Source organism: Polypterus senegalus, chromosome 16 (assembly GCF_016835505.1).
Source record: "Polypterus senegalus isolate Bchr_013 chromosome 16, ASM1683550v1, whole genome shotgun sequence".
NCBI lineage: Eukaryota > Metazoa > Chordata > Cladistia > Polypteriformes > Polypteridae > Polypterus > Polypterus senegalus.
In genome coordinates this window covers 93,228,871-93,255,067 of record NC_053169.1, presented here as the reverse complement: position 1 = coordinate 93,255,067, position 26,197 = coordinate 93,228,871, and the positions used below count along the sequence as shown (strand labels likewise).

The window sequence follows — 26,197 nt, the reverse complement described above, 5'->3', positions numbered from 1 at the left end:
TCCCAGATATTTTACCGTGGAAAGAATCGATTAATTAGCATTCATAAACTGGCATGAGTTCACATTTCTTAAGAGTTAAAGTTAGACTAGATGGTTTTCAGAAAAATTAATGGAAGTATTTAAAGGGGACTGCGGTGGGTGCCTTGTGCCCTGTGTTGGCTGGGATTGACTCCAGCAGACCCCCGTGACCCTGTCTTCGGATTTAGCGGGTTGGAAAATGGATGGATGGATGGATTTAAAGGGGAGAAAAAAAAATCCAACCCACGCGCATGCGCTCTGTTAATACTGGTCCTACTTGGTTGCTCCGCCTTGCCACTAGATGGCAATAGACGGATCTTCGTGCAGACCCAGTCATGTCCAGGAAGCGGAAGAGCACCCTGTCATTGTGTTTTGGCGTTGCTCTGTAATTGTTGTATACCGGTAGGTGGACAAAACCAAAGCAGTTTTGGAGATATTGGTCAGCAAGTATGGCAGCAGCTATCCCGGCGCCGCTTAAAGCCATTCAGCACCACCTGCGGACCGCTCAAGAACTTGAGAAACGCGACCCCGTAGTCGCTTATTACTGTAAGTCTCTTGGGCTTTTGTTATATTTAGAGGCATTCCAGGTGTGTAATGGGCGGCAGGGTGGCACTAGCCGCAGAATTGAGACGTTTCCAGGATGTCTGCATAAGACCTAACAGTTGTCACGAGTCTTCCAGCTTTGTTTTTGTACAGAGCCTTCTTTTAGTTTCTTTGAAGTTTGAGTATAAAGGTGTCCTGTCCTGTGATGTTGATTGTACTTCAATGTCAAACGTACAGTACGACTTATTTATCAGCTCGATTTTTGTGATGGTGTCATCGAGGAAATGAAGTAAAGACGCTTTTTATACATTTAATTCCAGGGATTTCTAATATTAAGCGATTTTCACAGTAGGGTGTCTTTATATATTAATTTGCCCATCTGCACAATTTTGAAAAACATTTGGTTTCAAACTCTGATTTACATAATGGAAAAACTTATTAAGTGTTGCGAGAAAGCTAATTTGTTTTGTTACAAGGAAGTTTGGCTCGAATGCATGAGCGAGCGTGTCTTGTCGTCATTGAAACTCGTGTGCAGATCAAAGCTGGCATTGTGTTCGGGAGTGCCCAGCCTATGCCAACAACACTGATTATGATAAAGAACGTTTTCATACAGAGGATGCCTCAACAAACAAAATATAAATAACTAGAAATGAACAACAAGTTAGAATTGGATAAAAATGAGAATTATTAAATGGCATACCAGAACTAGTAGATAAAAGTAAATTAGGTCCAATTTACCTAACCTATAGGTTAATAGAAAAATTAGAGACCACCTTTACAGATTCGTTTTTAAGTCTCTAAACATAAGTCTGAAGTTAGGGATCTTCCAATCAGGTTTTATAAGAGCTGATCACTGATTTCATGTTGCTAGAATTGGCTTATTGTTCAGTGACCATAGAAAAACATACTAAAATGAGTACAATATCCTTAAAGCAAAGCATGAAGCATGTATTAAAGCATGTGCAGAAGCATGTATCCACAATATACATACCGTAAAGGACAATATACATTTTTGCCATTATGACAAGCCACAATTCAAATAAAATGTACATGTTTATCAAGACAATACTTGGCTACCATGCTTATTAATATGCTTACACACAAAATGAACACATTTGACTCTTAAGCTAGCAGGTCTGTTGTTTACGAAGCAGCGAGGGTAACTTCTTCTTTATCTGTTCTTGTACTAATTAGAAATGTGGGCTGTTGTACTAAACACAAGCTCGAGCAACAAGGAGTGTCCATTTAAATTACAAAACGAAAAGGTCTGAACCACGGGCAGCGTCAGTATTGCGCCCTCCTCTTTGGACCACCCTAATAATAATAATAATAATAACTTTATAAAGAACCTTATTATTCGTTTGCATCCACACACAATGGCCTTTCCACAGATTAATCAACAAAAACAAAGATAGATCACATTTACTTGGATTGTTATAATTAATTATTACTATGATAATTTCTAATAAATGTAAGTATACTAAATATAAAATCATCCAGGTATTGTTAAGAAAAATGTAATCTCTAAAGTGCAAAATAAATCTTCACTATTATCAGAAAGATTTTCTTTTTTTTTCTTTATTTTTTATTAATTTTATTACAATCCATACAAAGCAATCAAGTTTTTACAAAGAGAAAAATATTTTCTAATTAAAATATTTATACATTAAGGTTGGCAATTGAACAACCAGATCTAATTAAAATATATATATAAAATAAATATATACAGTATGTATCTCCATTTTACCAATATTGTTATATTTATTATATTATTATTATATTATATATAGTATGATTAAGGTCGACAGTAGAACAACCAGATCTAATTAATATATATATATAAAATAAATATATACAGTATATATGTACATTTTGCTAATATTGTTATATATTATTATTATATGTATATTATATGATTAAGGTTGGCAATAGAACAACCAGATGTAATTAATATATTCATCTATTATCCAACCCGCTGAATCCGAACACAGGGTCACAGGGGTCTGCTGGAGCCAATCCCAGCCAACACAGGGCACAAGGCAGGAACCAATCCTGGGCAAGGTGCCAACCCACCGCAGTAATTAATATATATAAAAAATAAATATATACAGTATAAATCTACATTTTACCTATATTGTTATATTATTTATTATATTATTTTACCTATAACTAAGGTTTTTTTTTTCTTTTTCTTCTTTAAATGAAAATTCAAACAATCTAAGCAAGAATAGTCCATTCAGCCCTACAAAGCTCATCAGTCCTTTCCACGTAAATCCGCCAACATAACATCAAGTCTAATTTTGAAGGTCCTTCAAGTCCTGCTGTCTACCACAATACTTGGTCACTTATTCCGTGTGTCTCTGTGTGTAAAGAAGAACTTGTTAATGTTCCCTAATGTTCACAAGTTACCAACTGTGTCGCCGTGTTTGTTGTTGATCTCATTTTAAAGACAGTGTCTTGATCCACTGGACTAATTCCTTTCATAATGTTAAACACTTCAGTCAGGTCTCCTCTTAATCTTCTTTTGCTTAAACTGCAATGCAAACTCAACCGAAATGACCCCTTCTATTGGCTAACTGGACGGATGACATTATGCAGGCTTTCAAGGTAGCTCAGGCCTCGTCTTCAGGCAGTCTTCTTAAACTGAGAAGGCGCCGCTCTTTTAGTCTTTCCTCATAACTCATCCCCTGCAGTCCTAGAATCGGCAGAGTTGCTCTTCTCTGGACCTTTTCTAGTACTGCTTTGCCCTTTTTTGTAGCCTGGAGACCAAAACTGCACCCAGGACTCCAGAGGAGGTGTTAACAAGTTTGGTTTACCTGTTGTAGGCCATTGCCTAATTGACGTGTATTCAACAATCCTCACCCTGCTTAACATTTCAGTGGAACCTGTAGCAGCCTAGATCAAATTAATATTAAAAGAGAGAGAGAAACAGATTTAATGCAAATGATATGTGATACCTAATTGCCAGCTTTAACTGTTCAGTTATATAATTCAACTAAAACATAAGTAATAAAGAAAGTACTATTCTTTTAAAAATTCAGCAGGGAGGACACAGATATCTTCACGGTTATCTCTCTTTCTTTCAGATCTCATTGGGTTTTTATTTAGATTTTCTGCTCAAACTTTTGTCACAGCCGGGACTTTTCCTGCTCAGCGGGTGTTTACATCTTATGAAAAAGACGATTTCATTTTGTGTCTATTAATCCCTAACACATAAGGCTAAAATACATATCTAGTTCTATTTTCACATCCATTTGTCGTAATTTTTATACTTATTATGGGAAAACATTATTATAATTAATCAGTTAATTATTTCAGAGTATTATACTTGAGCAATAAAACCACTTTGTTCAAGAGTTCAGTTTTTCGCTCAACTTGGAGCATAATAACTGAGTAATAAAACCACTTGGGTCTAAAGTTCAACTTTCTGCACAGCACTTAGTAGAGGAATTGTTGTTTTGTGTTTTCTATCTTGTAAACTAATCCCTGTTTTCAGCTCATTGCCTAATTTTTTAAAACAATTTCCAACGTAAATCAGGGCTTTACATGCCAGTCTCAAATTTTTTGATATCTGAGCTCCTTCAGTCACTTTTTGACCAGATTTGGTTTTTAGGCTGTGCTTCCTCAGGTGGGCCAGAGGGGTCTGTTTTCTCGACGGTAGAACTAGAACTGGTTTTCTGCCTACTTGGTATGCTAATATTTTTAATGCCTTCTTCTATCATATCAACTGGGACATTATTAGTAGGTTAATGTCCCATGTTTGGTTTACATCTCACGTCACTCATGGCATTAAGAATTGAAGGTTCCCCAGTCTACATGTCTTGTTTCCCGTCATCAGTGCAGTGTAACCTGAGAACACCTTTTCAGAACATATGCGGCTCATCTCCAAACTGACCCTTCTACAAGACAGCATTACAGTAATCATCCCAGCCAGTGCCAATTATATACATACAGTATTATCTGAATTTTGGTGGGAGTCCTTATTTCCAGCAGGAGGCGATAGCTCTTTGGTCGGAATAAGTTCTTTTGTAATTGTGTCAATTTTAAGTAACCCGAAACTATATAGTGTAAAAGACTAAGCAAGAGGCAACAAAAAGGTTTGGGGTTTTCCGGCCCCTTATATTGTCGACACTCCAGAATTCAGATAAATAACTCAAACGGTCAGACATAAACAATATTCAATTCAGCCGGAAGTGCAGGAATGCTGGGAAGGAGAGTGATGGATGATGGGAGTAATGACGTCATCAAAGATGGCGGAGGGAGGGCGGAAGTAGTCGTACTGCGGGCAAGGTCTTTATGGCGGAGTGTCTTTGGGTCTGGAAAACAAAGAAATAAGGTTAGTACCCGCCATTCCCCGCCGGCGAACATCCTTCGATTTGTTTTAGGATCCGTCCGCGATCTCCTACTCGCGCATGCGTGACAATAGATATAATGTAAAAAGGCGATATCCCTCCCATAGTGATATGGCGGTCAGAAAGCCGAACCCAGTTCGGGAGTGGGGGCCCAATGTGTAGAGTCTGCCATTTCCGTCGCTGGGCTGGAAGGATTTTCAGGATTGGATGACGTTCTCTCCCATCCATCCGTCGGCTTCAAAGGTGTGCCGGGCAATGTTCCAAGGCTTTATTTTAGACCTTTTCTCCTTGTGCAGACCCCTGCTTGGGTAAATCATGCCATTCCAAACAAGGCAAAGAGAGGATTCAATTTCATGTCACGCAGAAATAGTAGAATGCCCATTTTCTTAGTTGTCTCTTTCTCTCTTCAAATGCTTGCCTAGCAGTTCTAAATGCTGAGCCCCTCTGTGCTAAATCTGGCCTGTACATGTGAGTGGATTTATAAAATAATTTTTGTACTGAACTTCTATTCTGATTACAGTTTTTTAAATGTAGAGCTGAACGGCTTCACTTGACATTGCCGAAGCTGACAATCCCCCAAGGAATTTTTAAAGACACATATAATTTTCTTCTTTTTAAGTAGTTGTAAGAATGATTTCATTCATATGTTTTTGGACTCTTGATTTCAGTTTCACTCTACACTTTAGATTCGGCTGTTAGTCACTCAGGGATGTTAGAATCTGAAACAGTATTAGGATTGAGCACAGGTAGCGTCTGTTTATCATATAGCTTCTTTGATGGTAGTTTGTGACAGCTGGACTCGTTTAATTTAGTTGTCAGACACTAATTTATCCAATGAATATTCAAGACATGCATTATGCCGCCACTTTCTTTAGATGGCTTACCTTGAAGCTAATGAAAATGTAATTAATAAACAGGTGACTTGGAGCCTGGGACCTGTTTCATCCACACTCTAGGCCAGTGTTTCTTAAATGTTTTTTTTTTCTTGTAACCCAGTCTTGCCCTTCTTAGTGTCTTTGAGACCCAGTCCATGACGACCATCAGACCAAGAGGGGGTTTGGGGTGTCCCCCTCTAAAAATTTTATCCCATTGTTTCAGAAGCTATGTTCTAGGGCAGTGTCTCTTAATCTCGCTGCTGACAGCTGACCCGGGTGTATGTGGTCTTTGTCTCCATGACAGATCGCCGCCGACAGTCATCCCCAATGTTGGTTTAATCTCCCTTGGTGTATCGCCACAGGCAGTCCTCCCCGTGGCCCCTTGAATAGTAGCGGAGCAATGGCATTTGCTTAAACGGCCTGTGGCGACCCATCGCAAAACACTCTGCAAACCCTTTTCCGTTGAGAAGTATGGTGAATCAAGACCCCGCGCAACCCAAATTCAGACAACACTTGGGTCGTGTCACATAGTTTAAGAACCAATGCTCTAGGCTAATGTAATGCTCAAGTGTGTTTACAATGAAAGATGATCAGGTTAGATCAGGTCAGGTCAGGGAACATGCACTGGTACAGCGTATTGTCACACCCACCACACGATGAAACCACTTGGTTGACAACGAACGGGCGGACACGTGGTCCAGTCTCACCCTCTGGAAATGACTCTCTATCTGCCGCAACCAGCCTGGTTCTAAATAGTAGCTGTTAACAAGAAAATCGTGCTGGCAAAAGGAGCAATTTAGATCAAATTCTGTTCAGAAGCTGTTATGTTGTGTTTTACCCACCTGTTCACTCAACAGCAAGAATAGATGTAAATGTGCAGAATATGTAAAGATAATTGCAAAAGAAAACACTTAAAAGTATGATTACAGACTGTAAATAAATAACCAAATAAGAAAATTTACAAACCCTTTAAAGCACGGGTTTCAAACTCCAGTCCTGGAGGGCTGCAGTGGCTGCAGGTTTACATTCTAACCATCTTCTTCATTAGTGACGTGTTTTTGCTGCTAATTAACCTCTTTTGCTTTAGTTTTAATTAACTTGACTCGGGCCTCTTAGTTGTTTCTTTTTTCTTAATTAGCAGCCAAACAACGAGACACAAAACAAGGCAGTTCCCCTGTACCCATCATACAATATATGAAAAGTGAAGGTCTCAGTAATGTCTCAGGTCACCCAAACATCTTGACGGTGTTCTTAGAAAAAACAGAAAAATCAACAGTTTTGGAAATGTCTGCTGTAGCAGAATGAGAGAAGCAACAGGCCAAGGAATTGAATGACAGGCTTAATTAACAGCAAGAATCGGCTTCTCATTAAGAGATTGGTTGGAGTGAAATTGGTTTAGCTGGTCACCTGTTGGCTTGTTTTACGCCTCATTTCTGTTTGGCTGCCATTTCAGGAAGAATGGAATCAATTCAGGGGACTGAATCCTTAAAAACTGGGCTATTAAAATGAAGGGGAAAGGAGTTAATTAGCAGTGAAAACTGATTAGGAAAAGGGTTCGAATGAAAACCTGCAGCCACTCTGGCCCTCCAGGCCTGGAGCTCGACACCCCTGCTGTAAAGAATGGGTGTCCAAAAGAGTGGTTTACAAGGACTGAGTTTGGGAATCGGTGAACCCCACAACACCTCCAAAAAAATAAAGAAAAGAAAAAGCTCAAACTCTAGAAAGAAAACTGGCTTCTGTGGAATCCTGACACTTTTTCTTTATGTTAACATTCAAGTGTATCCTCTACCTGCTTTCCTGCATTGCTTCAGACATCCTTGGTAGCAGACAGAGGTTAGACCCTCCCGATTGTTAGTAAAAATTACAAGAATAAGTCAAGGAGTATGTACAGTACATTTATTAAAATTGGATCACCGAACAGTACAAAACATGGGCACAGTTGTTTTTCATTGCTTCTAACACACTCCCTAGTTTCCACGCACCTTTTGACCAGGTAGCATACACAGTTTCATTCAACGGATGACAATCGGTGAAACAGTGCTTATTAAAATTTGTTAGAGAGGGCTGGTTCTTGCACCCTGTTTGTTACTGCTGAAATATGCTGTGGCTTTCTGTCTCCCCTAAATATGCAAATAGTTGATATAAAAATGTCCTGAATGGAAAGGTGAATGAGACGTAGCAGATTCCTTCCATCACCAAAATCCTCATATGTCAGCATTGTTGTAAAGAATTATGCATGATGGTAATCCATACAGTATCAGTGATGCATGTTGTAATAGCTAGCCTGGCCACCGCAATGGCCACAACTCACATGTTTATTACACTACTGTTTACAGACAACTATTTACAGTTTGCTCAGTCCTTCGGGCCGCCTCCACTCCCCTCTCGCAAGCTCTGTCCACTTCCACCCGACTCCGGCTCCCCGAATGGAGTGAGGTGGCCCCTTTTATAATGCCCCGGATGTGCTCCAGGTGCTTGATGATGAACTTCCGGCAGCACTCCCCAGTGTGTGCGGAAGTGCTGCCCTTGCACCCGGAAGCACTCCGGGCATACACCATCCCTGGTCTGTCAGCACTTCCTGGTGCACCGGAAGCGCTGTCCCCCAGGGATCAACGACCGTCCAGGTGCCCAGGGAAGGGAAGTGCCGCTCTCCCGGTCCCTCCTTCCCCCAGGTGTCCTGGCGGGGCAGTTCCTGGCCGTCTATCACAATTTATAAAAATGAATAAAGAAAGAAATTATAAGCATACACAGTTCAAGCTTTTTAGTTCGGCTTCTGTATGCCGTCAGATGATAAGAAGGAGTTAAGCTGAGCCGTAAGCCAAGTATACCCTGCTTCCTTCATGACCTTCTCAATGGTGACTCAGCGACCTCTTAAAGTGTCTTCAAGTAGATCAAAATGGTGGTAGTCTAAAGGAGTGGTGCCTGAACTGTGCAGAGGATGCTCTAAAACAGCGATTCTTAACTTTCTTTGAGTCACGGACCTCCTGATGAAAGCTATGGACTCCTTTCCCCAGAAATATTCACATGAACAGTGAATGTAATGTACTTTATTTATCGAGATTTGATTGTTTCATACATATATGATATACACAAAGTATCATTAAACATTAAAGTAAAATTAACACTTCCTTTTTTATGCAAAAAGTAATGGCCACTCATTATAATTATGAAATACAATCCACTTGTGCAAATTAAAACAGATCTTACTGCTACTACGTTTTGTACAGCCATTACTACTACAACATCTACTCTAAATCAACAGTACCGGGCTGTATAGTAAATATATTTATATATATATTTTTTTTTTATCTGACACTCATGGACACCCTGAAACCCCTCCATGAACCCCCTAGGGGTCTGTGGACCTCAGGTTAAGAACCCCTGCTCTAAAATCTCAAACTTCAGTTTTTGAGGAGTTTCAAAAGCCTCTGGATTGCTGTATGTGGTTATGTGTTATCCTGCAACAACACTACGCCTTTATCTGCATTGTCTGGCATGAGTTTGTCCTGCAGTATCTCAAAGTAGCGGACTCTGTTGTCTTTTGAACCTCTCTTGACATCGTTTTCCATTCTCCGGTCCTAGGAGTTAAAACGAAAGTTCACTTTTCCTGCTGTCAGTTGTGTCCTGAATTCTTCCTTGACATGTATTATAAGCTACTTCCATCCCAGGCCTTGGTATTTGTTCTCTGAAATTTACTTGAGGAGCCATGTTGTCTCCCCAGTAATGATGTGTCTCAAATTCATCACAAAAGTGCTTCAAAAGGTGCTGAAAGCTTTCCAAGTAATGTTGTCTGAGTCCATTTATTAGCCGTATTGCAATCTTATGGAAAAAGATCAGTTCTTCCCAAACTCGATCCTGGGGCCCCACTGTGGCTGCAGGTTTTTGTTCCAACGATATTCATAATTGATGACAACACCTGTTAACACTGAGCTCATTTAATTTGTTTTTATTTTTCTCTTATTCTACATTCAGAAAAGCACAGCAGCATGATTTTTACGTTATACAACATTTACAAATACAGAGGGTCCTCGGGTTATGACGCAGTTCCGTTCCTACAACAGTTGACGTAACCCGAATTTTGGTGTAAGTCAAAAAACACCCTAGCCCAGTCTTGGCACATTTGCAAAATCATAATCTAGAACATAAAAACACCACTAAGCCGCAGAAAAAGGAAAAGGACATAAATATACTGTACTGTACACTGCCCTGTAGAAACAGAAAAAATGACAAAAAATTAGTGTAAAAATAAAAATTACTTACCTTTATTCCTTCTGATCTCTTTACAATGTCTAATTTCACTTCCATTGTGATGGCTTTCTTCTTTTTCGAAGCAGTACCATCTGAAAACTCTAGACTTTCCTTTAGAAGGCCATGATAAGGGCCAAAAAGTCGCCAAACAAAGCAACACAAATGGAACACTTGTGCCACGCGCAACCAAATTAGTTTGCCAACTCCCTCACTCATACGCCACGTTACTGCGTATTCTTCCGCTGTGCTCAACCAAACTAGTTTGCCAACTCCCTCACTCATACGCCGCATTACTGCGTATTCTTCAGCTGCGCTCAACCAAACTAGTTTGCCAACTCCCTCACTCATACGCCGCATTACTGCGTATTCTTCTGCTGCGTATAACCAAATTAGTTCGCCAACTCCCTCACTCATACGCCGTGTTACTGCGTATTCTACCACTGCGCGCAACCAAACTAGTTCGCCCACGTAGTCTGTAAGTACGACGCTAACAGTGTAAGCCGAAACACTCGCATCTCAATTTTTTAAAAGTTTTTATGGGAGTGAGCGTTGTAAACTCGAAACGTAATATGACAAGACGTTGTAACCCGAGGACCCCCTGTATTTCTACTTTTGCTACAGATTTAAATGCTTTCTTTTGTTAATTTCATTATATTTTGCCCTTTCTCTGTGCAGTTTTTCCCCTTCGTTGTATCTTATTAATGATAATTAAAAACGATCAGAGCAGACACCCAGGCAGACAACACTGAATAATCAGAGGCTGCAACTACTTTAGCGTCAGACCCACTAATTAGTAAAAAAATTGGATTAAATAAACAGAACACTTGGAAAAAATTAATGAAAATCAAGATGAAAATATTGTTAAGGAGAAAAAAAATATTCCCATATAATACTTGGTACATTTTAATATATATTTTTTTTTATTTAACCAAACTTTCTAATTTCTATATTGTTCCCAAAACACAGAACTTGGGAAATAACACATCACTTAATAAGCCCAGGAGTTCAATTAAAAACAGAAGCTGGTTGGAACAAAAACCAGCAGCCACAGTGGGTCCCGAGGGCTGACTTTGGGAATCCCTGTTCTGGATAATTTTCTAATCAGAAATGTGACCAATTTGCAAATGGGACAGTACTTCATCAGTGACTACACATCTGTTTGCTGAATCAATGTCGCAGACACGTTCAATATATTGTTAGCAGTAGCACATAGAGGGGGCCACATTATGCTTCACCTGTGCCACTTGCACAGCCATTCTTGAATGTTTTTCATTCCATTTGTAGACACTTTGCTGAGGCAAAGAGTTGTCCCCGTACAATGCCAAAAAGGTCGATGATGGATCTTTCTCTGCTCAGATATACCTACGGTCCTCAACAAAGTCTGTTTTTCTATCAAAAATGGAAGTAGCCATCTTAACAACCTTATAACCTGCCAGCAATTAACCCGGTAAGTTTGGGTATGTGTCACATAAACTTGTAGCGGTCCGGTGCCGCTAAGATTCACTCCGTCAAGAAGATGGTGATTTATTTATTTTTATGGAGGAGATCCCAGGGACGCTTTTAATATATGACATACCTTATGGAAACAGTAGTATTTCAGCAGTGACATTAAGTTTATTGGATTAACAGAAAATATGCAATATGCATCATAACAAAATTAGACAGGTGCATAAATGTGGGCACCCCAACAGAGATATGACATCAATACTTAGCTGAGCCTCCTTTTGCTCCTTTGAGCCTCTAGACGCTGTCCTCCTATAGCCTTTGATGAGTGTCTGGATTCTGGATGGAGGTATTTTTGACTATTCTTCATACAAAATCTCTCCAGTTCCATTGGATGGCTGCCGAGCATGGACAGCCTACTTCAAATCATCCCATACATTTTTGATGATATTCAAGTCAGGGTACTGTGACGGCCGTTCCAGAACATTGTACTTCTCCCTCTGCATGAATGCCTTTGTAGATTTCGAACTGTGTTTTGGGTCATTGTCTTGTTGGAATATCTAACCCCTGCATAAGTAACTTCAACTTTGTGACTGATGCTTGAACATTATCCTGAAGAATTTGTTGATATAGTGTTGAATTCAACCGACCCTCGACTTTAACAAGGGCCCCAGTCCTTGAACTAGCCACACAGCCCCACAGCCCCACAGCATGATGGAACCTCCACCAAATTTGACAGTATGTAACAAGTGTTTTTCTTGGAATGCGGTGTTCTTCCGCCATGCAAAGCTCTTTTTGTTTTGACCATATAACTCAATTTTTGTCTCATCAGTCCAAAGCACTTTGTTCCAGAATGACTCTGTCTTGTCTAAATGAGAATTTGCATACAACAAGCAACTCTGTGGCATGAGTGCAGAAAGGGCTTCTTTCTCATCACCCTGCCATACAGATGTTCTTTGTGCAAATTGCGCTGAATTGTAAAATCTGCAGTGAAATGTTCTTGCAGGTCTTTGGAGGTGATCTGTGGGTTGTCTGTAACCATTCTCACAATCCTGCTCATATGCCGCACCTGTATTTTTCTTGGCCTGCCAGACCTGCTGGGTTTAACAGCAACTGTGCCTGTGGCCTTCCATTTCCTGATTCGATTCCTTACAGTTGACACTGACAGTTTAAACATCTGAGATAGCTTTTTGTAGCCTTCCCCTAAACCAGGAGACTCAACAATCTTTGTTTTCCGATCTTTTGAGAGTTGCTTTGAGGATCCCATGCTGTCTGTCACTCTTCAGAGGAGAGTCAAAGGGAAGCACAACTTGCAACTGACCACCTTAAATACCTTTTACCACTTATGATTGGACACTCCTGTCTATGAAGTTCAAGCCTTAACGAGCTCATCCAGTCAATTTGATGTTGCAAGTAATCAGCATTGAGCAGTGACAGGCATTCAAATCAGCAAAATGACAAGGGGACCCACATTTTTGCTCAGCCAGTTTTTCACATTTGATTTAATTTCATACAACTAAATACTGATTCACTAAAAATCTATGTTCGGAAAACACCCCCCAGTACTTGGACGTTCCTAGGAAAAGAAAGACACACCGCTGTTATCTTTTTTTTGTTGAAAGGAGAGTCGATTATTATGCAGGCTGAGAGGGGTTCCCAAACTTTTTCATATGACTGTATATGGAAAATCATTTCAAAGTCCTAATATTAGCTTGCATTAGCTGTATTATTATACATTTTTTCAGAGCAGAAAATTGTATGAACAGATCAATTCATTTAATTTGTGGTGGCAACAGCTACTTCATGAAGTTAAAAAAAAGTTCCAAAATGTCAAACACAACAGTAACTCTTATGCACAAGTAATACACTTATTGATATTGTCAGTTATTACATCATCCCCTCTTGTCTTTGAGTGTTTGGAAAGCATGCAGTGGCCTGCAGAAAGTTGCTCAATTTCACCCTTCAGCATTTCATGCCTAAGAGGAGGTGTGGTTGTTGGCTGAGTGTATATATCAGATGCCGTATTCATTTAAAATATTAAAGAATCAGTTTCCAGAAATGTATTGTAAGTTACTGATCACACCAGTGAATACAGTATCAGTTTGCAAATGTGAAAGAAGAAAAAAAAGACGACTTCCAAGCTACGAAGGGTTAAAAGCTGTTTTGCTCTAATGGCAGGTTATTCATACAGACAGGGTGCAGTAAGCTGAGCCAGGACAATTTCCAGTTTCTTTAGGAATGCATCTATTTGACACAGGAATGATGACCTTTCTTTCTTTAGGGTCAATTTGACAAGTAAAAAAAAAAAAACGCTTAAGTAAATATGTTTTTTTTTTATAAATAAGGGGAAGGGGGAAGAAGGAGAAATTATAAAAAGCCAATTGAAAAATTGAACTTTGCTCTTCTGCCTTGCAGCACAGTATCCATGTGCTCATCTGTGACTGAATAAAAATCTTAATTGGTTGAACTATTCCGGTCTTCCTCGGGTTTTCTTCCACACTGACATTAGTCCTTTAAGTATAGGATCCACTAAACTCCGCATTCATGCAGGTTCATTTTAATTGATGGCATTCCCACTTAGGACTCATTTATACTTCACACTCAGAATGCATATGTGCTTGCATCATGGATGCCACACTTTCCCAGCATTCATTTGACGCGTCCTCTGAGCAGGTCCTCAGAAATTAACGCGACGCGTGCGCGAGTTGTAGTATCAGCAAAAAGTCGGGAGGGACAGTGTGATTAAAGTTGTAATGTGACGTCAGAGTCTCTGTTTGCTATCTACATGTGACAGAAAGCTGCTATGCGGATCCTATGAGGTCGATGTGCCCGCTTCAGTGTTTCATGAATGGTTCGATGTGGTGAAGCAAAATACAGATGCATTCGTGGTGCTTTTATATTCAAGCGTCGCACATTCCCGATCGTAATGACACGACGCATTTTAAAAGTCTCACCATCTTGTGTGCCGTCTTCTTTTTTCTGGGGGTTCCTCCTGACCTGAGAGCAGCGGCAAACAGCAATAGATCACCACACAGAACACATTAAATTTATGATTTTCCAACTTTCTGCACATTTAGAATCCTTAGATTTACACTTGAAAATCACTTTCATGATGAAATCCGTTAAAGTATATATGTTACATTTTACAGATAAATCGTTAATTTTGTTTAAATAATGAACACTGTTAATAATTACCCACATGGGGGTGACACGGTGGCGGAGCAGTACCACTGCTGTCTCGCAGGGACACATCCCTGGTATTCCCTGCCTGGAGTTTACATGTTTTCCTGCTGGGTTTCCACGGTGTGCTCCGGGTTTCCTTCCAAAGATATGCAGATGTGGTGACACTAAAATGACAGCAGTGTATGTGAGTGCTTCTGTTCACCTTGCGATGAACTGATGCCCCATCTAGAGATCGTTTCTGCCTCGTGCCCAATGCTTGCTGGAATGGGCACATCCCTGGATTGATGGATGTAATCATTAAACATCCTTTTCAGGGATATTTCGGTAAGGTGTCATCGGAATTTAATGGGTGTTCGAGTAGTACTAGGGTGTTGTACCATGTTAGCCGTTATGAATGTAGTGAAAAGTCAATCAAAATGACACCTTTTATTGGTTTCCATGTAGTAGCAGTACATTTCGGTGTCTTGTATTTTGCTTGACTTTTCACTACACGGGTGTTCCAGGCAATTCTCAACACAGTGAAGCCGAACCTGTTCTCACCGTGAGAATATCTCGCACTGCCACCTGGTGGATTCTTCCAGATTTATGTAAAGTACGCGTGCAAGTATAAATAATAAAACACATTTGCTTAGCAGGAGCGTCCGCTGGAGCACGCGTCCTGTCTCATGAAGTATATACCTGGCCTTACAATCCAAGGCAAATAAGCAGGAATCCAAGAAGGTGCACAAAAAGTCTTTAACTGCCAGTTTTTAAATGGGTATGTCAGCATTAATGGATAAATGATGCATTTATTATTTTTAGTTATTTACTTATGGTTTTTTTTTTGCAAACATGTCACAAAGTCCTTTTTCACACAAAGCAGCAAGAATCCAAATGCATTTTTAATGTCTCCGACTGGTAACTGCCATACTTCCTCCCTCATACGTCTCAAGTTTAAGTTTATTGTCACGTGTACAGAATGCAGAAAATTGGCTCCAGTAGCACCACAGGACATTACTCCATTTGCCTGAAGGAAAGCACTTAATTTAGAGGCGAATGTTCTCTTCAATCTGTTCATTGTTTTGAATTTTACACTCTCTCATATTTTGTGATGGCTTTAAGAATGCTGACATAAGCAAACAAAATAAGAATCCTCGAAACAGTCAAGTTATTTTTGCAGAGTTTTACATTGCACAGCTTTCTCATAATTGGCTCACTTCTGCTTTACAGGTTAGGTAGGTAGTATTTTGCTTGTCCCAAGAGGGAAAGTTAACTTTTAACAGAATCTCAGAAAATATAGTGACAATAACCCCCCTCAAACACAAACAATAATCACAAAAAGAAGAAAACTAATGACTTGGCTAAAGTTATGAGAACAGTCACAGTGTGGCATTATAAAGGCATACGGCTGCAGGTATAACGGATCCCTATTAGTACTTTCCTGACACACTTTTGCTAAATAATTCATTGACTGAAAATGCTTAATGACAATGCTTTACCACTTTAAAGGTCTCCACGATTAATCTTGGTGGTCTCCAGCTTTTTTTGTGAATATTTTTACTTAAAACTCTCCCAACAGTTATGCTAAGTCTTGATTTGGAAAACTGAGAAGCCAAGTTTCCCAGAATCCTTCATTCTTATGTTGGTCACACATGCCATCAATCTTTTTCCAAAGAATACATATACACCAAGGCATTGAAATCATTTATTTTTAATTATAATTGCAAGAGATCACTTGTTTTTCACTTAAATAAATGGTTATCTATATTTTTTTCTTCTTTCATTTTAGGCTTTACACCAACAAAAGATGAAAAGTGTGCGCACCTTTGTGCATTTTGAATAGCCAAGTGTTCTGATTTGCCTTGAAGCAAATCTGAATGAGAGAAACATCTGAAATAACAAAACGTCCTCAGTGCTTTAGTGCTTATGAAGGACACTTTTATGTATTTATATTTTATTTTTTTATTTAAATAAACTGTCATTTTCCTTTCTTCCTCAAACACCTGAAGGCATTTTCATACATTTGTAAAGGTGGCCCTTTGTGTTTTTCCAGCATGAATGCTTTCAGGATTTTATTTGGCCAGAAGTACAAAAATAAGATACAGCTTTGCTTTTTCTGTTAAATTCTAGATTGTGAGCATTCGTCTTTAACATCGTTAGTCAGTTTTCAGTTTAATTAGGGGTTTCTGTGATTTATTAGACAAGCCGGGAGAAAGCTTGCTAAGTTATTAGGGCACCTGTGTTCTAAAAAGAGAGATTTAGATTTTATACTCCAGGATTGCTTCAGTTTTCTTTTTTTTTTTTCCTCTCCTATAGTAATGGCCATTGTAAGCTGCGCACTTGTGTAATGTTGGTACTAAAATGATTTATTAAATTTCTGTTTAGAAGTAAATCTGTATTCATCGTGATTAGTGAGTATGCTATTTTATTTTGTGCTGTACATAGACATGGCTGAAATATGAAGAAACGTTATATTAAAATTACAATAATTTATTCTGTGTCTCCGATCAGATTAATCAAGTGGTATTAGATAGTTTTTAACTGATAAAACCGTCACAAGGTGCTTTATTGTACATTTTTTTTTATTTTTTCCAATTAAAAAAAAAAAACATACTATAAGTTGTTATCTTCATTGTAAAGTTTCACCTTAACCCGGTGTCACCTTACACATTAGTTCTAGTCAGTGGGACAGTCAAACTTGATCATTGTGGTTGCTGATCTTGTTGTCTGAAAATGTCAGATTATGTAGAAATCGCTGGCCATGGCAAATTATGAACTTTGTGATGACTTTCTAGTAGTTTCACATTTCTGAAATATCAGGAACGCACCTCTTTTTCTGATAACCAGTAACACGCGACCTGACAGTGCTGGTGCTCTCTGAATGTTTTCTAGGTATGGTGAGTTTGGCCACGATCTCTGGCCTTACTTTTCCCTTTATTCCACTCCTGGTACATATAACTCAAGGCATCAGCCAGATAAGCCATTCTTCTGTTTGCAAGGTCCAAAATACCCATATTCCTTGTTCTTCATAGCTGCATTAAATGCATTGTACTTAAATGTTATTATGGTATACTCATTGATTATTGTCTTTTTCATACACAAAGCCTTCTGCTACAACTTAAGATAATATCAAACATATTTGGCAGAATGATAAGGATGATTTGCAGAGGATGTCATATATATATATATATATATATATATATATATATATATATATATATATATATATATATATATATATATATATATATATATAAAATAAATAAATAATATAATAAATATATACATATTTTTATTAGATATGTATGTGTGTGTATATATATATATATATATATATATATATATATATATATATATATATATAAAGGAAATCTTGGGATGAGACGTGGTTTTCTTGGAAAGATACTTTGACGTTTCACAAGGACTTTTAACATGAGATTCTTTCAAGTCCCGCCCTACTTACAGACAATTTTAAATAAGATCACAAACATCCTTGGAAATAGGAACAAATCGCAGGGTGCAAGGTCCAGGGAGTTTTAGGAAACTGTTGACATCTCGTTTTTTCATGAGAAACTGCCGCACACTCAATGCTGTGTTGTCCTAATGCAGAAGCCATAGAATTCATCCATCCATCCATTTTCTAACCCGCTGAATCCGAATACAGGGTCACGGGGGTCTGCTGGAGCCAATCCCAGCCAACACAGGGCACAAGGCAGGAACCAATCCTGGGCAGGGTGCCAACCCACCGCAGGACACACACAAACACACCAACACACCAAGCACACACTAGGGCCAATTTAGAACCGCCAATCCACCTAACCTGCATGTCTTTGGATTGTGGGAGGAAACCGGAGCGCCCGGAGGAAACCCACGCAGACACGGGGAGAACATGCAAACTCCACGCAGGGAGGACCGGGAAGCGAACCCGGATCTCCTAACTGCGAGGCAGCAGCGCTACCACTGCGCCACCGTGCCGCCCTGCCATAGAATTCCTGGTAGAAAATATGCAGTTTACTTTAAATACTAATGAGGAGTTCAAAATCTTTTTTTTATTACTGTTAACTAGTGATCTACGTCCATGTTTGTATTAAACAATCAAACTGTGAAGAGAAGATTTTAAGTTCTAATTGTTGTGAAGATTACAATATGCAAGCTTTCGAGGCGACTCAGGCCCTTGAGTTGCCTCAAACGCTTTTCATATTGTAATCTTTTTAGTTGCCAATAAAAGCTGTCATTTTGCTTTATCGAGGCCGAGTGGTGTCTCTGAGGCTAAGGATCTGCGCTGGTATCCCGAGGGTTGAATCCCCATCACTGCCAAAAGAGATCCTACTCTGCTGGGCCCTTGAGCAAGGCCCTTAATCTGTAATTGCTGCAGGGGCGCTGTACAATGGCTGACCCTGCACTCTGACCCCAAGGGGCATGCAAAAACTAACAAATTCCTAATACAAGAAATTGTATAAGGCGAAATAAACAACAACAACGACTTCTCACTACATTCATAATGGCTAACACGGTACAACACCCTAGTACTACAAAGTTCTGATTGAATTTAGTTTTATGTGTGCCAGCATACTACATGTAGTGCCAAACTTGCCATCCAAAGCTGCTCCCTTTTAGACACTCTGTTATGACAAGAAGTGTATTTGTTGTCTTTACATTGCTTTGGATAAATCATTGTAGCCTTTTAGTCTGAAAGGAAAAACCTGAGCAATCATCTAGTGAAACAGACTTTTATTATACTTCACCACAAGAGGTCAGTAGCTTCCCTATTTAAATAATTTTTTAATAATTTCCATAGAATTAATCTGGGGATCCTGAGTTGATTTGTCATCCGGTGGATGCAGCAATGTGCCGTATCAGCGTGTGCTCCTAACCTCTCTCTCTCTTTCTCATAGAATTTAAAATTAAATAGTTGTCATTTTTATCCTTTCCAGTGGCTGCAGGTTTTTTTCCAACCCAGTTTCTTAATGAGAAAACAATTATTGCTGATGAAACACTTATTGCTTAAGTGACATTTTGATGCTTCATTTTAGTGGTCTTGCTTGTTAAGGTTCCCCACCCTTGATCGCTTATTTCAATCTTAAAGAGCAGCATTCAGTGTTTAATGGCTCTTTATTAGCAATAAAATATAAATGACAAAGCAGCCCGCAGTTCTCCATCCAGTTTGTTTTCATTTACGTCTGTGTGTGTGTGTGTGTTCATCATGCACTGTTTGACTTAATAAAACATGTAATAGAAAATGAGACAGACTGAAAATGATCTGTTTTAGGCTTCAAATCAGTCAGTCAGTCTGTCATTGTTCAACCCGCTATATCCTAACACAGGGTCACGGGGGTCTGCTAGAGCCAATCCCACCCAGCACAGAGCACAAGGCAGGAACAAACCCCGAGTTGGGCGCCAGCCCACCACGGGACAAACACACACACACACACACACACTAGGCACAATTTAGGATCGCCAGTACACCTCACCTGCATGTCATTGGACTGTGGGAGGAAACCCACGCAGACACGGGGAGAACATGCAGACTCCACGCAGGGAGGACCCGGGAAGCAAACCTCAGGTCTCCTTACTGCGAGGCAACAGCGCTATCACTGCGCCACCATGCCACCCTCTTCAAATCATTTGGATGATATCTTTGGAGAGGAAAAAAATCTATGATATAAGAACCTTACATTGCAAACCAACAAACCATAAAATTAAATAAGGTGCAAGACTGGCAATGATTGGCTTCTAATTAAGCAGTTGGAATGAAAACCAGTAGCCACTGCGGGTCGCCAGGACCAACATTGTCCACCCCTGAGCTATGACAACCCCTAGGATTTCAGAGAGTTCTAAAGGTTTATTCAGGTGGTTTATGCTTGGTACATTAAGGTGTACCAAGTCTACTTTATTGCAAAAAAATATTCAAGTAAAGAGTTATATTTCATTCCTTTCCAATATTTCTGACTTTTCATGACTTTATGGCCTTCTGACCCTGGGACTTCACTGCTTGCAGCACTTCATCCAAGAAGACCAAGAATTCCAAAGGTCCAGTGATTTGGCCGGTGTAACAAATCTTTATTTTTCTGTAAGCAGATGTAAGTCGGGAGGTGTTTTTTTTTTTAGCTTTGAATGAGTCGTGTATCAGCAGTCTGAATGAAGGCAAACACGCCTGATTCATAGTGGTGTGCTCCCCGTTCTATAATGAGCCATACGATAGTGAAAGAGAAAGCCTTTTTTCTTTATTTTATCAAAAGTAGTGTTTTTAGCAACAATTATTTGCAATCTCAGTGGAAGGATTTTAAAAGCAGAGTGACGAGGAACCACATCACATGCAAGTGAGTCTTCTGAAGCGACCCCAGTTGAAGCTCTTTGGACGTATCATTACACGCTTAGTTGGCAACTGTCAGAGTCTCACAGTCTTTATTAACATCTCCCTTGATGTCTTCATTAGGAACAAAATTCCCCATTAAGAGTTTCTTGTCTGCATGGCCTGCTCTGCCCTTAGCACAAGGCTACCATTATGTCGAGCCTGGGGGAGGGGGGGCTAATTTGAAAATTGGAGACCATCCAGATGACAGAGGAAAATTACAAGGCCAGGCAGTGGCTTTTCTGTACATCCGTGTTTTACAAAAGTCGGCCAAAGCTGAATTTATAAAACAAGATTTTATTTAGGTGAGACATGAGAATTGTGCCTCTTTTCTTTTTCCTCTTTTGTCTTTTTTCAGTTGTAGGCGCTTTATGTAAAAGTACAATTTATATATTTCACATAAGTACATGTAGAATGGGATGGATTTTTTTTTTTTTTTTTTTCCCTCCAGTGTTTATTTAATCATCCAAGAACTGTGTAATTTCTGTTTTTACATATTTTTCTTTGACACTTTTTGGTGTTTGTTATGGTGTATCCCTGGGTAGCTACACTTTTAGATAGCAGGCTGGCAGGCAAGAACAGTCATGCAGATTTAGAAGCAAATCGATGTACTGTAGATGTGTAAAAATGTAGGTGTAGAGGTGATACACGTTCATCCTGCACATATGCGTATAACGTACCCTCAGTGCCCATTTTATTAGTTACAGCTATCAATTATTAGGGTCAGCTGCCTTTCCTTATCAGAGCAGCTCGTCTTCTTCAAGGCAAGGATTTAGTGAGGTGATGAAAGCATTTCTCTGGGATTCTGGTCCATTCCAGAAAGCAGAACACATTTTCAGCAGATTTTCTTTTTCTTTTTCCAAAAAAAAAAAAAAGTAGTCCCGTTTTACCTCGTCCCCAAAAAAGTTCTACTGGAATGAGGTCTGGGAACGGTGCAGGCTATTGGAGTAGAGTGAGGCTACTGTCATGTTGGAGAAATCCAGTGTGAAATCATGCATTCTTAGCATAGCACATCACTCCAGCTGTTTTAATTTTTCACACCGTTCTCTGTGCACTCTAGAGACCGCAGCATGTGAAAATCTCAGGAGGGCAAAGAGTAGAGGAAGTTGCTGCCATATGATTCGATTTTTGGAGGAAAGCTGCCCTAATAAAAGTAGTCACTAAGGGTTGTGGCGGACTGCCGGGTCTCATGCTCGGCCGGGACACCCCTTTGATACTGGATCCAGAGGAGCAGCCATGGGATGCACACTGCATTCCCCAGAACATTTGTTGGCAGCCCCCTTGGTTGCCACAATGGTGGAACACTGGAGCTCATCCATGTTGGACTCCATGGCCTCGGCCAGCGGGAGATGCATGGCTTAACGGAAGTGCAGCCTGAAGTAGGTCAACGAGCACCTGGCGCACTTCTAGGGGTTCTATAAAAGGAGCCTGCAGCCACTACTCTAGGCGCCAGAGTTGGGAGGAAGAAGAGTGTGGTTTGGGGTGTTTTGGGACTGTGTCGGGCCTGTGGGACACGAGGAAGATGTGCCCCACGGCTGAAGAAAAATAAGTTCTTTTTGTTTATTTTACACGTGCCTCCGTTGTCAGTCTGTGTCGGGTCGATGCCTATATAGCGCCTTTGCCACAGGGTATATGTACAGTATACACATTACGAAGTCTACCTACACTCTTAATTGAAATCTCAGCATTTTCTCATTCAAACAGACTGAAATCGCGACAAATCTTGTGAAACTGTTTTTCACCTTTAGTAATGCCCGGTGTTTAATTAAAAAGACACCAGTGAATCTGTTTTGAGAATAAAAAAAAAAGTATCAATTTCATTGATTGCTCCTCTTACCGTTTATTTTTTTCATAATATTCGAATTATACTCCATGCTTTTGTCATTATGTAGAATGCAAAGAACACAGAGGACCAACTTATCAGTTTAGGATACACAGAAATTAAATTTAAAAAATTAAAAATGACTGCCCTGCGTCTGTTGTTGATTTAAACAGACTCCAGGTCTTCATAACTTGTGCCGACATCTACCTGCTTTTAAGTGGGCTTTGTTGCTCTCTGCCGTGTAATTAACTTATATACTTTATGTGCATTTTTGAGAAAAGCTGTCATTAATACATTGTGACAACTCTAGAGGGTGTACCAGCCTACCAACCCGACACAGGAGGCACACTGATAAAAGCACAAGCTTTTTTATTTTGTTTCTTCACTTTTGGGCAACGACTTCCCCGTTACCCACAAGCCACAATACAGAGTCACAAAGCACAAACACGATACGTTTTCTTTTCTCCTCTCTCTCTCTCCTTTCTCCCCTCCACTCCTCCTCGACAAGCTCCATCTCCCTCCTTCCGACTCTGGCTCACCGAGTAGTGTCTGCTGGCCCCTTATATAAGGCACTTTGGCCACAGCATTCCTATGTTGTTTTAAATGTGCTATATAAATAAATTGACATTGACACCCAGAAGTGCTCCAGGTGCTCGTTGTCCCACTTCCGGCAGCACTTCGGGGTGTAGCGGAAGAACCATCCACATGGGCTCTGGAGCAGCTGCAGCACCCCCTGGCGGTGCCCTCCCAGATCCCAACTGGGAGTCCGAGGCACCGCTGCCACCCAGGGGGGCTGCCATCTAGCGTTCTGGTTACAGGTAATGCTCTGTCCACACTTTCTCCCCTGGTCCTTCCAAAGAAGAGGCGACCCGACCGGGCAAGGGCCCCGGCCATCCATGACAACATTCATTTTACTCATGTTAGGCCTTGTTTGATGTTTGCTAATGATTCTTTTAGCCTACACTAAAATTGAGTATTTTTGGAAAAATATTTAAAAACAATAACCTTCTAGTGCTTACTTCATGGCAGCTCCATTTGTTTTTTGTATACTGTATAGCTTTATGCCTGCCTTGCTGGCATCTGTGTCTGCCAGTCCGTAAACACTGCCCCACCAATCTCTGTTTGACGGTTATTTAAGGAGAGATAAAGCCCATGATTTATTACCGCACTAGTCACAGATCATAATACATGTACATGTATACAGTGGGAGAAATAAGTATTTGATCCTCTGCTGAATTTGTAAGTTGGCTCACAAAGAAATGAACAGTCTCTATTTTTTATTGTAGTTTCATTTTAATGGAGAGAGGCCGAAACTCGACCAAAAATCCTGATAAAACAAGTTACATAAAAGTTATAAATTGTTTTGCATGTCACTGAGAGAAATTAAGTATTTGATCCTCTACAACCAGAATTCTGGCTACCATGTGGCACAGAGATTACAATCAATCAATCAACTCCTGATACTCCTGATCTCGACTTGTGATGTGTATAAAGCACACTTGTCCACAGCATCAACTTCTTCCATTCCAACCTCTTCACCAACATGGGCAAGACCAAAGAGCTGTCAAAGGACATCGCGGACAAGACCTGCACAAGGCTGGAATGGGCTACAAGATCATCAGCAAGAAGCTTGGTGAGAAGGTGACAACTCTTGGTGTGATTTTTCGTAAATGACCATCAATCTCCCTTGGTCTGAAGCTCCATGCAAGATCTAACCTCATGGGGTGAGCAGGATCATGAGAAAGGTGAGGGATCAGCCCAAAACTACACGGCAGGAGCTTGTTAATGATTTGAAGGCAGTTGGGACCACCACAGTCACCAAGAGCACCATTGGTAACACACTATGCCATAATAGATTGAAATCTTGCAGCACCCACAATGTCCCCCTGCTCAAGAAGGCACATGTACAGGTTCGTCTTAAGTTTGCCAGTTAACATCTGGGCCTATAAATACTTATTTCCCCCAGTATATATTAAACAGTTTATCTATGTATTTTTTGGTAATTTATATAAGTTTTAATGGTTCCAAATTATGCATTTACATATATGTCATTTTTTTTCTTGCAATCAGGCAACTTGAATTTTGCCTCCAGTGTTCTTGACAGCTTCTTGCATTCATCTTACACAGCCAGTGCCTTAACAGATTCAAAGGTCACCAAAACAGGATATTTGTAAATTTTAATGGCAAAATGAATACATTGAATGAATATTCATGAATACATGAATGCATTGCGTCTTTGTGGACCGGGAGAAAGCATATGACAGGGTGCCTCGAGAGGAGCTGTGGTATAGTATGAGGAAATCGGGAGTGGCAGAGAAGTACGTAAGAGTTGTGCAGGGTATGTACGAGGGAAGTGTGACAGTGGTGAGGTCTGTGGTAGGAGTGACGAAGGTGGGATTACATCAGGGATCGGCTCTGAGCCCTTACTTATTTGCAATGGTGATGGACAGGTTGACAGACGAGATTAGACAGGAGTCCCCGTGGACTATGATGTTTGCTGATGACATTGTGATCTGTAGCGATAGTAGGGAGCAGGTTGAGGAGACCCTGGAGAGGTGGAGATATGAGAGGAAAGGAATGAAGGTCAGTAGGAAGAAGACAGAATACATGTGTGTGAATGAGAGGGAGGTCAGTGGAATGATGAGGATGGGAGTAGAGCTGGTGAAGGTGGATGAGTTTAAATACTTGGGATCAACAGTACAGAGTAATGGGGTTTGTGGAAGAGAGGTGACGAAGAGAGTGCAGGCAGGGTGGAGTGGGTGGAGAAGAGTGTCAGGAGTGATTTGTGACAGACGGGTATCAGCAAGAGTGAAAGGGAAGGTCTACAGGACGGTAGTGAGACCAGCTATGTTATATGGGCTGGAGACGGTGGCACTGACCAGAAAGCAGGAGACAGAGCTGGAGGTCGCAGAGTTAAAGATGCTGAGATTGGCATTGGGTGTAACGAGGATGGACAGGATTAGAAATGAGGACATTAGGGGGTCCGCTCAAGTTGGATGGTTCAGAGACAAAGTCAGAGAGGCAAGATTGTGTTGGTTTGGACATGTGCAGAGGAGAGATGAGGGGTATATTGGGAGACGGATGCTAAGGATAGAGCTGCCAGGCAAGAGGAAAAGAGGAAGGCCTAAGCGAAGGTTTATGGATGTGGTGAGAGAGAACATGCAGGTGATGGGGCTGACTGAACAAGATGCAGAGGACAGAAAGATATGAAAGAAGATGATCCGCTGTGGCAACCTCTAACGGGAGCAGCCGAAAGAAGAATGCAAAATTAATACATTATACATTGAATGCTCATTGTTGCAGTTAGAAAGCTCAATTCACCTGCTGAGCAAAAATACAGACTTAAAAGAGGAAAATAAAATGGTCAGTAATGCAGTTTACC

General features: G+C 40.3%; 1 protein-coding gene across 2 annotated transcripts in view; it reads left to right on the top strand.

Annotated features, from left to right (window-relative positions):
- Nucleotides 1-344: 344 nt before the first annotated feature.
- The window catches only part of vta1 (vesicle (multivesicular body) trafficking 1), a 111,286-nt gene continuing 85,433 nt past the window's right edge, over nt 345-26,197 (top strand). Inside the window, exon 1 of one of the 2 annotated variants that reach the window (XM_039738384.1) lies at nt 345-564. In XM_039738384.1, coding sequence (XP_039594318.1) covers nt 468-564 — 97 coding nt within the window. In that variant the 5' untranslated portion in view covers nt 345-467. The remainder of the gene's footprint in view (nt 565-26,197) is intronic. The other variant, XM_039738382.1, reaches the window with a different exon arrangement.